The 18,043-nt window shown below is 40.7% G+C and overlaps 1 protein-coding gene across 1 annotated transcript in view; it reads left to right on the top strand.

Annotated features, from left to right (window-relative positions):
* esamb (endothelial cell adhesion molecule b) overlaps positions 1-18,043 on the top strand; it is a gene marked incomplete at both ends in the record, with an annotated part of 45,408 nt that overhangs the window by 20,528 nt on the left and 6,837 nt on the right. Inside the window, 3 exons of the mRNA XM_083985092.1 lie at positions 13,945-14,090; positions 15,146-15,347; positions 15,765-15,920. Of these exons, the coding sequence (XP_083841218.1) occupies positions 13,945-14,090; positions 15,146-15,347; positions 15,765-15,920 (504 nt within the window). The remainder of the gene's footprint in view (positions 1-13,944; positions 14,091-15,145; positions 15,348-15,764; positions 15,921-18,043) is intronic.

Below are 18,043 nucleotides of genomic sequence, written 5' to 3'. Positions count from 1 at the left end.
CATACATGCTGGCTCTGTGCCGCTTTGCCCGGCGAGTCCAGCAGCTGAGGTGATTGGCGGTCCCCCCATTATGAAGGCCGGATGCAGGGCCACCATGTCTGAACTTCTGTGATGATTGTGTATTCTTTTTCTTCACATTGTACAGCACTTTGGTCAGCTGTTTGCTGTTGTGCTCTGTGAAGAAACACGTTTGTGCTGCTATTACCGGTACTTGGCCATAAATGGCAATTTCAGGTTTGAAGTGGTAAAATTACACTTGTAGTTTGATTACAATATAGATTAAATGATTTCCACAAAATGAATGGTTAAGTCCAGGAAAAACTCTACTGAATCATATTGATTTGTGACCTGAAAGTCAGTTCCATGGATTGGATTTCCCTTCACTATAAAAAATCTATGCATGGTCTTGTGGGATACCTGTGACTGTGGAAACTGATGATTCTCACAGCGCTTTGAATTTATACGTGGGCACATGGACCAATATTCGAGTCGAGCACTTGGAGAAAGCAGATGGTCAGACCTTCTCTTTTCCTGTCCAAACATGACTATTTAATAAATATGATGCTACAGAAACAAGATGGCTTCAGCATTAAGAATGAAGAGCACTAGTCAGACAGTTCAAAGCTAACACAATCTGCCAACCAGCAGCTCTAAAGTTCAGTATTTAAAACATTACATTTCATTTGGACAGTTTTGTGGCTCTGAGCAATTGGCAGGTAACCAGCTGAGACTGTACGGTATACCAACAAATGGTCTATAGACCAATCGTCAAATAGTGATTTGTTGTTTTTAGTTTGCACCAATAAACCAGGGTGATGAACTGATATATCAGTGCTGATGTGTATCTCAACCATTGAGTATCAACAATCAACTCTGACACCGTTTCTCCAGAAGCTGTAAAATGCCCCTGTAGTCTGCATCTTTGTCACACTCTTTAAAAAAACAACAAATCTACAGAAATCTTCTGAGTCAGTCATCATGTATTAGAAATTAATGTCACCATTGGCCAGTATATTGTTGTTATCACACTTCAGAGTGTTGTTGAAGTTATGATTTGACAGAGCCCTGAGAGCTGTTTCTAGACTTTAAAATAAGCTAACTGGCTGCTGGCTCATGCTTTACATTTAACATACATATAGTAAATGTTTCCAAGACTAACAGGCAGTGAAAACAGCTGAGAACAGTTTGACTCCCCAGATGCATCCACATTTCCCACCATGCGCCTCTCTCGTGATGGACTTGGGAGGCATTTCAGTATCTGATGCTGTGTGCGGATTATTAGTCTCATCCTATAATTCCTCTCTGATGTGAGCTCAGTTGAATGAAGTCTGAAATCAGATCACTCAACTTCTTAATTACAGTCTCGGTGCATGCATGTCCCACAGGCAGTGAAGTGGCGAGGCGGTGAGGGGGCTTCAGCCGTCACGTTTCGACCCTGGACTTGTGCAGCAGTGGCCCTAACAGCCCTCACTCTGTCACTCTGTCAGCACAGTTCGCCTCGTGCATGGTAGCCCATGACAGATCTGGGAGATAAAACAGCCAACCCCTTGCCCCGCTGCCACACTAATGGTTTATAAATATCTTCTTCAAAGGCTGGAGACGGTGTGAGGGGTGGCAGGGCGGTTGTGGGGCTCTGTTGTGGTGTAACATTGCAGACCCATTTAAGCTCTGCGTTTGCCTTTCATTCCCTGCCACGAGGACCCAAGAGTTGGCTGGAGGGGGGGTGTGGATGGGCTGCTGTGGGACTTGTGATGGACAGCTGGGATGAAAAGTCCACTGGCATCCACTTTCTCTGAGTCAGAGTGACCAACACACCACAACCACAAGAAGATATCAACTCCTGTTCCGAGGCTTGACCCAGACTTATTGGGTTTTAAAGGGACAACGAGGAGTTTCTATTTGGTTATAAAAAAGTCTCACGTTAATGTGGATGAATCTACGCTACCCACACTTGTTAATGGGCCCATTTTCGATAAATATATCGTTTTGTCTCTATCGTTATTTTGTTATTATTAGTGGTGGCGGAAATGCTGGTCGAGCCGACCAGCGTTTCTTTACTTTCGGTTTCTTGGCGAGTCATGAGAATAACGCCGCCGAATCGCCGTTTATGGTCGGGACTACGACGGTATGTGATCGTCTTTGAACCTCTGACGTGCGCCGGTCAAAGAATTTCACGGTGCGCGCGGAGGCTCATAAATGTAGTGTGAAAACGCTTCGCTTTTCCAAAACTCCTCGTTGTCCCTTTAAAGCTCAAACGACCCACTAGCAAACATGACGACGTAAATCGTTGCACCAACTTGCATATTTCACCAAAGTTGGTCTACAACAGAAGTCTTTGTTTTCATACATAAATACCTATATCCCCTGTGAGCGTGGTATTTGCATGTGATCAAAGCTGCAGCCCACTGCTCCCTCCTTCCCTCGCTGACTATAGAAACCTGTTTCTCCATTTCCCGTTTGTCGGTCTCGTGTTGTGCGTTGTGGTTAAATGTGTTGGATGTCAGAGCTATAAGAAGACATGAAAGGCATTCGGCATAAACACACAAGCATGCATGCCTCCGTGGCAGCAAGTGTACTGTATAATTGTGCAAGTGAAATAAATGTAGTAAGGAGAGTCGGAGGACAAACTGCAAGCGTCTGAAAAGGTGCAAACGGTTGTTGAACTGTGGTGAGGTCGTGTAGGCATGAGGGGAAAATACACACAGTTATTCAAGGCGGCTGCTTCAGTTTTCAAAGCACCTTGTGTTGTGTTGGTTCTGAAACAATGACTATCAGAGGTCATTGTGCCTCTGATCATTAAATGTTCCTGAATTAATGGTTATAAATCCACCAGTGTGTGGGCAGCAGGGAGAATGGCAGAGTGAATGATGTGGCCATCGAAAGGAAATGAAGAGTCAGAAGGCTTGCATTGTGTGTCTTGTTGTCATCACCAGTCCTCCTACAGTAATCGGAGAATAAGTGTCACATTTACCATGATCATAACTTGTATATTAATGGATCATATGACCGGTTGTAAATCCAGACGGTTATAGTATGTTGCTATAGAAGCCATGTGAAGTAGATTAGCATCATTTTGTCGTTGAGTATCTGGTTTTCTCTGGTGCTTTCGTGTTCTTGCAGGAAATTGACAAAGTTCAAAAGGTTATAGCAATGCCCTTCAAAAGTACTAACAAGTAATGAGATCTTTTGTTCACTTACAGTTTTCTACTCTTTCGAAATTGTTCATTTGCAGCTTGCATCAAGATGTTTTCACAGACTCGAACTGAATTTAGTTTTTTAAATCAGCTGTTTTTGTAATCCTTCCACTCGTAGTACAGTGCAGTGAGCTGGTTCCACTTCTGATTTAAGCTGCCATTTCTCTGCCATGAGTGGGCTGGTACATCTGCCCCGAGTCCTCAAGGTGATCCTGTAAAAACAAATATTTAAGTATGTGTTCAGTTGTGTTGCGTGTTTTTTTTTTTTCACCCCCTTGTCTGCACAACTTCATGTGTGCACGTTTGTGCATGTCAGAGTGAAAAGCAGTGAGTTTGGAGTCAGAACCAGAGGGAGGTTGTGGGAGTTTGGAGCCATGTGTGCGAGGAGAATCAATTTAAACACAATCAAAAGTTAAGAGGGATTAAAGCTACTGTGATGAGATAGCACACTCAAAATGGTTTAAAATAGCTGCAGAGATTACACTAATGTAATCCAATTTAAAGGAGCCTTCCCCAAATATTTATTATTGAAGCACCATCTGTTTGAAGCCTGTAGGGTCAGTCCAATGTGCAGTTTTACACCAACAAGGCTATTTTGTTGTCCTACATTCCTCTCTGTCAAAAAGTCAGAGAATAACCCCATTTCCTCTGGCTCAGTCACAAGCGTTGTTCATGTTTGTCCTCGTTTGACATCAACAAATCTCAGAAATGAGTTTTACACATTTAAAAAAAAAAAAAAAAAGAAAGAAACTGATGGCAAAGTAAACCTCAACATCATTCAGATTTCTTTACCAGCCACACAAATGAAATATAATAATGAGGAATGGAAAATAAATCTGGGGCTGTATTACAAACTTCCTATCTACGGTCTTAAGTTAAGACGGGATCTGCAAGTGAGGATGTTTCTGTAATATGGCTCCTGATGCTTAAATAATTGATTATTATATTGTCTGTTCTTGCGTGGCTAGGCGTTTATGGGGTCATTTGAAGACTTTGTTGTTGCTCTGACACAGATCCCAGCTCAGACAAGCATGGTTTCATGCACAGTGTTTGTCTGAGCGGAAAACTGTGATCTTCTTCCATTAATAATGTAGCACAGGATATCACTATACGTTGTGTGAGACAATAGACATTTGTCAGCTGCCAGATATTACAAAAAAAAAAAACGACAACAAAAAAACAGCAACTGGCAATTGAAATATTTCTGAAATGTTTCAAAAAAAATTGATAGATTAGAATATATCATGACAGATTGTACAGATGTTACTGGTTCAAATTTGCGGACTTCACGCGTGGTCCACGCGAGACGGCACAAGACTCATGCATTTTTTTTCTTTGGCGAGACAAGAGGTTTTAATGAAAAGCCTCAATGTGCCAAAACAACCGCCAGGTGGCATCTGTGAGAAAGGAGGACGACAGGCGGATGACTCAGTGATCTGTGCAGTAATCCACAGCTTAAACTCTAGGCTATTAAACTAGAACTAACTACTGTATACACTGCCTAAATCACAGAAACTATTGTAATATGATAAAGCCTGTCTTGCTTTATGACTTGATGATTATGTATCACATATCGCCGCGATTAGGAGTGGCGCTGTTCATGATACAGAATACAAGAGGATGAAAGGAGAACTAGCTGCAGACAGTAAATAATATAGTAGCCTAGTTTTTCAATGACAAAATGTAACGACGGCAGCTACAGTAGACTATAGCCCACGTCTCACTCTCTTTTTTCGGTCATCTGTCTCGTCATCTCCAAAATGTGTTTTTAAAATGAGCCAACTACAGTACTGTGCAGTAGTGCCGCAGATTTCTCACTCCGCACCTTGTTTGAGAGTGCAGCTGGATGATTTCTTGTGAATGAACGGGTCTGTGTCACTTTGGGGCTGGGCGATAAAACATAGGATAAATAACTTTCCCTCGATAGAAGACGCGGCCGATACAAAGTGACACCGTCAGCCATGCAGCCGGCCTGGACTTTTTATTTTTAATTATGAAGGATCATATGCGCAAGGCAAAGATGATAGCATCAACAAAACACGGCGTAACACACGCGGCTGTATGGGACATGCTTTTATTTAATTCAGAACAAACCGCTTAGCAAAAATGGAAAATATAGTCTATAATAATTAATTGATCTGTTGTTTGGCCACTGTTTGAAAATAACCCGAATTATGAGCAAATAATCTGATCCAGAACAGCAGTCATAATCAGACTTCTTCTAAATAAACCTAAACATTAAATAACTGGGTCAGGTCGGACCATGGGGTTATTTTTTCTCTTCTTCTTCACAGGAGAAGAGGAGGTGCGCTGCGCTCACGGACGCGTTGATGTTTTGTGATTTATCTGCTGCCTTGACTCTGCCCTTTATACATGTGCGTTCAGATTAACAATAAGACAAGCCATGGTTGAGTTTATTGAGTTTTAGCTGCTCAATCTCATTGTTTCAAAGAAAAGGGATTGATTTTTATAACGAAATGAAACGAAAACAATATTATATTGATACATTGTTGTAAAAAAAAAATCCAAAAGAAACGAAAATGAACTAAAGAAAATAACTTTCACACACACACACATTAAAACAGTGCGATTGGTTGAAAGCTGATAATTAGCCATGTGCTTATAAGCTGATTGGCCGAAACCAAGAACAAAGCCGCGTGAATGGCCAATCGCCATGTGTTAACATTTCCATATTCCGCACATTCTGTGACAAACTGTAAACTGTTTTCTTGTCTGTAACAACATCTATTGCACGTCTGTCCGTCCTGGGTGAGGGATCCCTCCTCTGTTGCTCACCCTGAGGTTTCTCCTGTTTTTCCCTGTTAAAAGGGTTTCCATGGAGTTTTTCCTCAGTCGATGTGAGGGTCTAAGGACAGAGGATGTTGCTACGATGCCATGTGAAGCCCTTTGAGACAAACTGTTTGTAAAAACGGGCTATACAAATAAAATTGCCTTGCCTTGCCTTGCCTTAACGGCCGACATGTAAATCAGCTGTTTCGATGGGCGTTATATGAATAGAGATGTTAATGTGGTACTTTGCACATAGCCTCCTCTTTTCCTGTGAAGAAGAAGAGAAAAAATAACCCCATGGTCCGACCTGACCCAGTTATTTAATGTTTAGGTTTATTTAGAAGAAGTCTGATTATGACTGCTGTTCTGGATCAGATTATTTGCTCATAATTCGGGTTATTTTCAAACAGTGGCCAAACAACAGATCAATTAATTATTATAGACTATATTTTCCATTTTTGCTAAGCGGTTTGTTCTGAATTAAATAAAAGCCTGTCCCATACAGCCGCGTGTGTTACGCCGTGTTTTGTTGATGCTATCATCTTTGCCTTGCGCAGATGATCCTTCATAATTAAAAATAAAAAGTCCAGGCCGGCTGCATGGCTGACGGTGTCACTTTGTATCGGCCGCGTCTTCTATCGAGGGAAAGTTATTTATCCTATGTTTTATCGCCCAGCCCCAAAGTGACACAGACCCGTTCATTCACAAGAAATCATCCAGCTGCACTCTCAAACAAGGTGCGGAGTGAGAAATCTGCGGCACTACTGCACAGTACTGTAGTTGGCTCATTTTAAAAACACATTTTGGAGATGACGAGACAGATGACCGAAAAAAGAGAGTGAGACGTGGGCTATAGTCTACTGTAGCTGCCGTCGTTACATTTTGTCATTGAAAAACTAGGCTACTATATTATTTACTGTCTGCAGCTAGTTCTCCTTTCATCCTCTTGTATTCTGTATCATGAACAGCGCCACTCCTAATCGCGGCTATCAGGCTGTCAGCATTGTCCCCAAAACGTCTGAGCAGTATTTAGTACGGTGCTGCCACCTAGAGGAAAACAGTTGTGGTGAAAAGTCACGCGATCACGCGATCCTGCAGTGCAGGACAAACCCCGCAAATTTGAACCAGTAACATCTGTAAACCAGCATGAAATTACACGCATCATTAAAGAAAGTCTGAAGATTTTACTAATACTTTCCCACCCCTCATTGAGCATTAGATATGACAAAACCTTGTCTTAACCATCAGGGATGATATTTGATAATCATCCATGTGAACAGTATGGTAGAGTTAGTCGTTCAGTGCGCTGCTTTTGTTAGGGTTAGACAGAATGTCTAATCTTAAAAACCATGAAATGCTCTGAAATGTAGCACAGATGTTCCTGGCCTCCAGAGGATCAACCCTATATGGTCATCCTCTGATTTTCATGTTATGATCTCATGAAGTTGTATCTCTTAGTTTTAAGCTAAATGTTTTTAAAGCTGTACAGAAAAGAAAATTGAATTTGAGCCCACTCTGGGTCATAAAATTAGTGTAATAACACATCTATCAGACGATGTAGGCCAAACTTTGTGCAAAATTCTATTTTTGATTAAATCCGGGATGAAAGTGTGGTATTTTTTTCCACATTGGATAATGTAGGCGCACAAATTATACGTCAGCCTGCTCACGATTCATCAGCCACTGATATTGGATCCGTCAATCGTCAAACGTCTGAGACACACACACACACACGGAGCTCGGCCTCTCCCTAAGCTTTGAATATCCCGCCCCCTCGATAATGACCAATCAAATTTGTTTTCCTTACTCTGGTAAACTTGTGTGGCAACTCGTGACAACTCGGTGCGACAAACAGGACAAACGGCCAATTCTGCTTGTCGTGTTCATATGTTTGTGGGAAGCTATGGATATGATTAGCTTAAAAGCTTTCGTGTGATGGTACAGCTCAAGATGGCACGCTCAAGTGTTGTTTGTCTTCATGTGTTATTGCTTCTCGTTACTGGGGATTCATTGGTTGGCACGGAAATTGCAATAAAAACCACTGTCACTCATCAATCACTCAACAGTATTTTTTTAGTAGACAGAGTTGGGCATGAGGTTAAAAAATATACTGTGCCTGGTCTACGTGGCATTATGTTACTGTTGCATTTCTGTGGAGCCTCCATTATCCCTGTAACAAGTCATTTAACCATCACAATTACTCCAAAACTGCTTAACTAAGGTGTAAAGTCTTGCATAGTTCCTCTTTAACACCCTCATGTTTATATTGTCATTGTGAGCATGTAGCGTGGAGACGTTAGCATGTAGCTCAGCCTCACAAAGCCTTTAGCATGGCTGCGAAAGCTGTTCATTTTTACTTTCCAAGTTGTGCTTGAGAGATCTTCATTATCATTTGAAAAAAAAAGATGATCATTTTTTTGGCCAATGGTCCAAAATCCTAGCCTAGAAATCTAGACGCACCCTAGCTTTGCTCCGTAGGTGGGTCTAGAAACAAGCCATAGGAACTTTTTGAGTCTCGAACACCGTTTGTGTTCACCAATCACAGCGCTCTATCTGTTTAGAGAGTCGTTGGGTGGGCTTAACACGATGACAACATACATTTTAATTGGCTTGTCAGGCTAACGACATCCTGCTCTTTGCTCTGATTAGTCGTAGCGCTACCCTATTGCGTGCAGAGATAGTTTGAAAGACAGCCTTCATCCCGCCCCTGGGAGGTCTACCGGTCGTTGCCAGACTATACATTTTATTGATATAGTCTGGTTTGTCAGGCTACCAAAATCCTGTTGATCTAAAAAATTTAGTTATTTTACAGTGATATCTTTCAAACTTCAGTAATTGTTGCAATTAATTAATTTGAAGTGTTTATACAAGCTGAAAAGCTTGCAAAGCTGAAAAAACAGGCTTAGATGAAGTGACAATTTGCTCTGAGAGACTGTCCTTTTCTTTTATAGATCTAATGATCAGTAGATTAATTTAAAAAAAAAAGTCAACGTCATTCATTAGGAAAAAACAAACATCAGCTTCAACTTTACTGTACAGGTTACCTCTGCCTTTCGCTAATGTAACATATGGATTTGATGATAAACCTGTTAAGACTTAACGTCATAGGATGTGACGGTTCTGGGGATGACGGGTGAGTGAAAATTACATAATGGTCTGTAAATATGAACCATGCTGTGTGTTTTCCAAGCATTTTAGAAATGTCTACTTAAAACTACTGTCTGTCCCTTAAGACATTTAACCTCTGTTACTGCTTTCACTTGCTTCAGTTCATTTTTCAGGCAGCCAGCCCACCCCTGTTGTACCGATGGGGGGAAAAAGCGCGGGAGATGTGTAAATACTAAATAGAGAGCGTCAGCTAAAGCTTTAGCTCGAGAGAGGGACTCACATGAGAGAAAGACATGGGTGGAAGCAGAGATTACTCAGGGAGATAGAGTGGGGCTGGTTAAAGAGGATCAGTTTATCTTCACAGGCCGACACAGCTCCCCTAGGGCTGCAAGAGAGGGACTGACTTTTTATCCTTCACTAGATCACAACAACACGCAGCAGGATTGGGGTTGGGACGCCTTGTTAAACATGCAAATTACATGTATTTCAGTAATAAATGAGCCACCTATGTTTATTTTTAGACCCACCTGCTCAACCCTGATTTTCCAAACCTCCTCTGCGCAAACTGTTTCTTCAGTTTACTCCCAGCTCATTTAATGATTTTAATATTTAGAGATTTATCTATTCTGGTGATATGATTTCCACTGTGGTTTTATCTCATAATCAGATGATATTCTTTTTTCCATATGAATGTGCTGCCCCCTACGGACGAGTCAAGACACTACAGCAGATGCGCATTTGATCCCTTAATTGTGCCACAGCGCCGACATGCATGACAGGGTCGACTTTGCTTTGATTATTCTGTGCAGGTTTGTGAGTCCAGCGTCTCCGCCGTCTTAATTGCTGTTGTTATAGCCGAGTCTCTGCCAGTATCTCATTGCCAGGTTGCCCTGCAGGAAAAAAAACAAAAAAAAAAACACAACATTATTTATTCTAAAGAGAAGAATCCAATTAGCTGATATAAAGCGTGGCCAGGCAGAGCGATAGCCTTTGGCAAAATATAATTAGGACAGAGTTTAGTGAGACTACATAGTATCATATCTGCATCCCATTTATTGGCAGCTTTTCCAGATATTTCCCTCTTGTGATGGATTTGACTCCATATACACATCTTGATATTGTCTCTATCTGTGACTGCAGCCATACAAACACACACATCCCAGATGGAGACGGCCACGGATTAGTGAAGATTTTCCTTCATTTAATAAACAATTGAATGACACAGTTCTGAGGATAAACCTGTTCAAAGAAGCACAAGAACAGTCTGGAGTGAGTAGACCACAAGGCATTATCCTACTTCATCATAGAATGTATCTGTGCATCATTCAGAATTGCTGTCTGCATGCTCCCCACAGCTGGTATTCATTCACATCGAGGAGCGGCCTAGTCTCATCAACCTACACAAAACCTGATCCCTTCTGATTGTGCTCTCCCCGGTACACAATGTATATTAATCAACATGTATAGCACTTTATAGCATTATACCAGGAAAATGATTCCAGGCATTCACTGTACATGTAGGCATAGTGGTATTCCAGATGAGACCTTCTTCCAGCACTGTTGCATAATTGTTACAGGCAGACACATGGGTTCATTGGATTCATTCGACAATAGCTGGTGGAAATGAACTCAGAGAACAAACAGGATTTCTAAGGAGAAAAACTGCATTTCAAATCTGTTAAGTGAAAAAAAAAAAACAGGCAATTCCTCTGTACTCTCTGCTGCTGTACATTATGAATCAAAACCAGGCCGGTATGATGACAGCTGCAGGGGTGATGAGGGTGATAAAGATGCGAATCTCATGCATGTATGGCCGATACATGGCTTTACCGCTCGACACCAGTGACGTGAGCGAAGGACGGATAGGACGGGGACATGCTTTATGATTAGATGGAGGAGGATTTTTGCAATTGTGTCGAACAATATACATCAGAGTTTTGACATCTCCTCATGCATTGACGATTGAATCACTGTGATGGACTCTGCTGTGGGCAGATGACCCATCAGTAGGTTTTAAGCTGTGCCAGCGTCATGGATACGGACCGTAACGTCTGTCAGCCCAAAGTGGAAAGTCCTCAACATGTGGATGTACTGCAGTGAAATTTCGCACAGACCTTCACGTTTCCCACACAATGGATCCTAATGTCTTTAATGAGCCCTTGACCTCTGCTTTAGTGTCACCATGAGGCCGTCGTGTCAACATTTCAATTTGGTGATTGGTTTGGTAATGACATTAGCACCAGCCTCAGGTCTAAGTCTGTGTTCACTGCTACTCATCAAATGTCAGTGTGCGTACCTGCTACGCTAATATGGTTAGTGTAGAAAACATTAGACCCATCAATATGAATAATTGAGTTTATTGAGTTAGCACAATGCACATAATGAACATATCAGACATAAGCGTCAATGTAAATATGCTAGAATTAGCGCAATTGCTAAATTACATCCACAGTCCTACAGTAAGGCAGGTACCATAAATAACTACTACACAGGACACTTCATAAGACATAAAACTTACAATAAGTAAGTGAACATTATTATTATGAAGACAGCAACTGACCAAGTCAAGAATGTGTTTTTTTTAGTACCAGTCCACTGTTGACAACGTTCAGCCAATCATGATGGAGTGTGTGTCATGTCTCTTGTGTTTGGTACAAGACAAGAGTCATGACACAGCTTGTTGCCAGTTTCTGAACACTCTACACAAACAGTGGAGCGTCTTACTCTTTTTACGGAAGCCAGAGACAAAAAAGGACCCTGAACCTGAACCTGAATTCTTATCTGGTTCTGAGTGTAGAATCATTTCAACAACAAAAAAATAAATCATGATTTTGATTTGTATATTTTTAATTCTATGGCACGCCAGGAGCCACATTTAAACCCTCAACACATGGGATCCACAAACAGGCTCAGCAGAGATCGCATGACTGATTAAATGTAAAGCAAAGCAATCTGCTAATCGTAATTTAGAGAATATGAATGCTGTTGCAGCGACGATGACGATGGCAGAGGCAGCAGCTTTGGTGGGTGAAGTGACCATGTGTTACATCGTATCCATGTCCAGCTGAGCTCTTTTGCTCACGTGAGGTGAGAGGATTGAGCCTGGGATTGTTTGGGGATTAGTCAGCAGGATTTACCAGATTCAGAGATTCAGAAATTACAGGAGCAGGGCCACATTGTCCCAGGAGGAATAAGAAAGCTCCCCGTCCATAAGTTAAAAGCAACTTCCATCTATTCTTCCTCTGCTTTCTGTCCCATCCACACACTTCTTTCCCTCTCTTCCTCTCTGTCTCCATCGTCCCTCCCTCTTTCATACACAAACATATACATTTTCCTTCCCCTCATCTGTACACCCTACTGCTCACCCCCCACCACCAATTGCCTAATTCTCCTGCTTCTACACGCTTTCAGTCTGGGAAAGAAGGAAGGCGTGCCTGGCTGAACAGATGTGGAGATCTCAGCTGCCCGTCCATGGATCATCACACTCCCTCTCTCCCTCTCTCCCTCTCTCTCTCTGTATCCCTCTCTTCCTAACTGTCCACCCTGTTTATCCATTTGAGTATATGCAGGATATTTTTCACAGTTGCAGTATTTCGTGCTGTTGAAGGATTTAGCCGCGTGTGTGTGTGTATATATTTTTATTTTTTATTTTTTGTTTATTTAACTAATCTTCAAACTGGATACACAGACAGAAACCGGCTGCTGGGATCAGTTGATCCAGCTTCAACTGTCTGGCTCAGGTGACTTTGCACCATGTGAGTAGGACATCCTCCTCCTCCTTTTTTTAAATCATCCCTTTGTTTGTTATTGGTTCCTATGTCTGTGCTTCCTTCACATCACCACCATCATCATAACCACTGTTCTTGTTTTCTGTATATAAGCGTCCCTTGGCATCTTTGTATTTGCCTGTGTTCTACAGGTTTGGGCGTTTTAATGCCTTTTTATTCATATTTGTAAGTCAGAACAAGAAACGAGGGGACAGGGCGACACAGTTGCTTTGTATTTTCTTAACATTTGTGAGCATGAATCCATCGTCATGTTACAGAAATGCCTGAACTGATTGGAAGTGGCGTTACTCAGATAATCCTCACAGCGTATCTGCTTTGAACTATGAAGCTTAGAGAGTTTTTTTTTTTGCTTCTCTTTTCTCTTAGATGCACTTAGACAATTAGACATGCTGGTGTACGTACGTGTTGACCTTTGCTTGTATTCAGCTGGAAATTGACAGTATGACTTTACAATTAAGACCAGTGTCATGTGAATGGAACACATGAACATTGAATAGCGACTTACTCTCCCCAGGTGCAGAACGGAGCGGTTCAGGCGCTCCTTTCTCCCCACAGCCACCAGACTGTTCAATAGTGCCTGAATGAAATGGAACGTGCGCACGTGCACACACATGGGTTTTAAAAAAAAAAATGTTACAGTATTGCTATATTTATTACTGTTGTTGCACACAGAACATTGGTATATTATCTTTTTTTGTGTGACACTGTGGATTTCCCCCTCGGGGGATCAATAAAGTTTAATTCTATTCTATTCTATTCTATTCTATTCTATTCTATTCAATACTAGTAGTCACCATGAAAGAGTTGTTCATGAGATCTGAACATCTTGTTTTTGTTTTTTCCGAGGTTATCCAACATGAAAGACTTATTATGATTATATTTAGTAATATTTCCTGTGAGGGATGGAAAGTGGCTAAGTTTGTATTGGGACAGGCTAATCAAGGAATCAAGTGAAATCCAACTGGCTTACCTGAGATCATGTTGGCAATGAAATGAAAAGTGTGTGCTGTATTAACAGATGTGATTAACCATTCCCGCACCGGTCTGTGTTGTTGTTGTTCCAGGTGACACCCAGAAGGTGGAGATCCCCAGAGGAGAACTGGAGGCTATCAAAGGTCAGATGGTGGTGTTACACGCCTGGTACAGCCCCAGCTCCGACATCTCCAGAAACTCTGTGGTTTGGAACTTCATGGGGAACAAGTCCACACAGGTGAGGGGGGGGGGGGTCCACTCCTAAACCTGCTGTATAGGTAAATCTGCTCTGACCTCTAGTGGAGTAGAGGAAGGTGAACCTCTTTAAAGGGAGTAGAGTTAGTTACAGTGTGTTTGCTGAGCCACGTGTTAATGTGGTACAAGAGTCACATCTACAAACCGAAATATTTGAGCTGAAACAATGAATGGTAACTGTTTAATTCATATTTTAGGTTGTCTTCTAGCAACACAAAGAAAGACTCCAACAAGGGCTTTGAGAAACAGCAACTTTCCTTTTTCTGCCCTTTTATAAAAGGGTGATTAACTTTAAAAAATTATGATTGTAATTTACAGATACAAAGAATAGAAAACCAAATGAAAATCACCTCAAAAGTTGTTTGTATGTTGTGAGCGTAGATGATCGCTGCATTATGCAAGAGGAAAAGAGAGTTTGTTGTGTTGCATGACATAGCTGTATCCTGAGAAACCCATCCAGTGATATGTAAGGTGAAAAAAGATGATCTGCAGAGATTAGGATTATTGGCAACACCACTGCTGACGTCTGATATACAGCGGAAAGAAGGATGGATGAGTGTTAATGAAAGGATGCCACTAATGACGATTTATCTCCACTTTTTACTGCACCTTCTATATGTGGCACGAACCGCTGGGTGAAATACACATGCTCTGTGTGTGTGTGTGTGTGTCAGAGTGTGTGTAGGGTCTTTGCATGATTAATATAATCTAAACAGTGTCTGTGTCTGATGGCTGTGAGCTTATCTCAAACAGAAAATCAGCCTAAAATTCAACATCCACCATCTGTACATGTCGGGATAATCTTTATGAAGGACGCTGATTTCTGTTATATTGTTAATCTGCATATCTTAATATGCCTGCAGCAAATAAAGTAAGAAAAACAATCTTCTATTTGAATAAAGTAATGCCTTCATTTTAGAATGTGTTGTATTTTCTAACAAAGATTTTTCATTACACAAATATTCACCGTAATAATTAGGAATTGACAATGCAGTGGTACTATTCAAGTGTGTTTGTCACTGTGTTTGCTCTGTGTAGGTGATAAACTTTAGCTCGGGTGAGGTCGGCCACGGCCAGCGTGACTACAGCAAAAGAGTGGGCTTCAGTGTGGCCATGCCCTCAGCCAACCTCTCCATCTACATCAACAACACCCAGGAGTCTGACTCTGGACGCTACATCTGCAACGTCATCATCCCTGGAGAGCCTGGCCTTACCGGAGAGGTGCACCTTAATGTCAAAGGTAAAGCCACACAACGTCAGAGGAGTTTCGAAAGGTCAGATTTAATCAGAACAGTCGGCAGCGCAGCTCACACGTTTCCTTGGATTTGGGAAAATCCAGCCGGAGTAAAATGCTGAACATATTTTGAAGGATTTTTGGAATCATACATTTATGTGAGTATAAGCACAGGACAAATAAAACTCATCTGCTGTTTAGGGATTCGCTGGCCTCAGAGGTCATTATGTCATCCTCCAGCAGCAGATGGAAGTTTTTTTTTTTTTTTTTTTTTGCATGGCTACTGCCCTGAGAAATCTCCATGTCTCTGACGGTGGATTAAAGCTAACGTACAAGTTCAATAAGGGGTCGCTGATCATGTATTCTTATCCTACATGTGTTTTAAGTTAATAACACCCAGTCTGTCTGACCCTCTCTCCCCAGTCCCTCCCTCTCCTCCAGTATGCACCATGACAGGAAACCCTGTGATGAAGGGCAATGTGACACTGAGCTGCAAGTCCAGTCATGGAAAACCAGTCCCTCAGTACAAATGGACCAAGACCGCGCCCGTGTCTGAGATCTACTTCTCACCAATGCAGAGTGAGTACATGAGCACGTGAGGGTGGAAATCTTATACATAAATGGTGGGTTCATCTAAATGATAAATAAATACAATTCATACTTATTGTACCTTGAGGAGCATCTATCCACATGGATGATTTTAATTTATTGCTCCAGGCCTTTAGATTTATGCTGTCATCACCATTGAAAAAAATATGATTTAACACATTGTGTTATGTTTTATCAAAGACATATTCTGGCACACATTCCTGTGGATTAAAGTAGACGCTGTTTCTCTTATCACATTCATTTCACTGAAACAGGTGTACTGATACTGTACACAACAACCAAGGATGTCACTTTCTCTGTAGATTTAGAATATACCCCCCCCCAATCACCATTTCAATTTGTATGTACTTGTATAAAAAATCTCTCTCAAAAATGTACTCTGGGATCAAATTCCTAATGAGAGAAAAGAGGAACTGATGATATTTAAAAAAAATAATTTGACCAGCAAACTAAAGACCGCACGCTCGTGGCAATTAAATCCCAACAAGCAGTGGTTTGGCCAAGTGCTGTCTGTATGTCTTTGCTCTGGGTTTTGCCTCAGGTTACAGACAGGTCTCCCTGATCTCATAGATGGAGGTTTTTGGGGTTGTGTTCAACCTGAGAGTGCACAGAAATACTGACAAAACTACTTTCAGCTTCTAAACATGCTTTTAAGATTAAATAATAACAAATGCTATATATATATTTTCATAAAATGTTTTTGGTAACACTTTACTTGACGCCTATCTCTATAACACATTATAACCTTGCTTATAATGAGGTATAATGCAGTTATAACACTGTATAACTATAGTTATAAACACTCATAAATGATCATAATGCTTTATAACAATAATCATAACACGCTATAACACATTTTATAATGACTTATAAGGTCAGTTATTATAATACGTTATAGTTGTTCGTAACTGGCTGACAATGCCCACATTGATGATGCATTATAAATATAGTTATAATGTGTGTTATAATTGGCTTATAAACGTGTATAACTATCATTATAAACAGTCATAAATCACATAAGACTTTATAACAATAAGCATAACACATTATAGAGCATTTTAACTCTATTATAATACTAAGACCTTATAAGCCATTATAATGTTGTTTATAAGCCAATAATAATGCATTATCAATGTGGTCATCGTCAGTGAGTTACTAACAATTATAATGTATTATAATACCTGACCTTATAAGTCATGATAAAACTCTTTATAGCGTGTTATGCTTATTGTTGTAAAGCATTATGATCATTTATGAGTGTTTATAATTATAATTATACAGTGCTATAACTGCATTATACCTCATTATAAGTATGGTTATAATGTGTTATAGAGATATGCGTCAAGTAAAGTGTTACCATGTTTGTTTGTTTTTTAAATCACATATTTATAGTATATTCGATTACAGAGACATGATTTTAAGTCATCAGGTCAAAGTATTGCAAATTTATACATACATAACATATCTGTTTACCATTACCATCTACCATTAGTATGGAAGGCACTGTAGGATATTTTGTCATAATTAGTTTCCTAGATTAAATGCAAATCATGCAGAATTGCAGTTATTTTTTATTTCGTTACTTATTGCAAGTGAGTTATGATATTTTCATTCACACCATTTCTGTAACTAAATTATCTGCAAGTATCACATCATCTTATTTTAAACTTGTTAAATTAAAGACCATTTATAGTCAGTGATGCTCACCAGCCGGTAAAAGGCTGGTAGTTGTCAAACAAGAAGCAGTAGTATTGGATAAAAGATCTTTTAAAGCCTGTTTGTGTGGAGGTGTAAATGCTTACATGCAGATGGAGCAGAGCTCATGTCCTCAGGTCACGTACGTGATCATAAGTCCCAGATGCAGCCTAGGGGTTTTACTTTGCTAATAGATGTTCCAAATGCACCTCAGAAGAAGATCCTCGACCAAGTCATAACATGTAGCGTGAAATCCTCTTTACAGATTGACGCACACGGCACACTCCTCTCACAGCGCTGCCCCTCAGAAGCAGAGTTATGCACATGCTTGTATTGTTGCATTATTTTATAGATGTTTGCTGCAGAGGGACCACCATCTGTTTCAACAACGGGACTTA

Source organism: Trachurus trachurus (assembly GCF_905171665.1).
Source record: "Trachurus trachurus genome assembly, chromosome: 13".
In the NCBI taxonomy this organism is placed as follows: Eukaryota; Metazoa; Chordata; class Actinopteri; order Carangiformes; family Carangidae; genus Trachurus; species Trachurus trachurus.
This window is presented reverse-complemented; position numbering and strand designations above follow the sequence as displayed.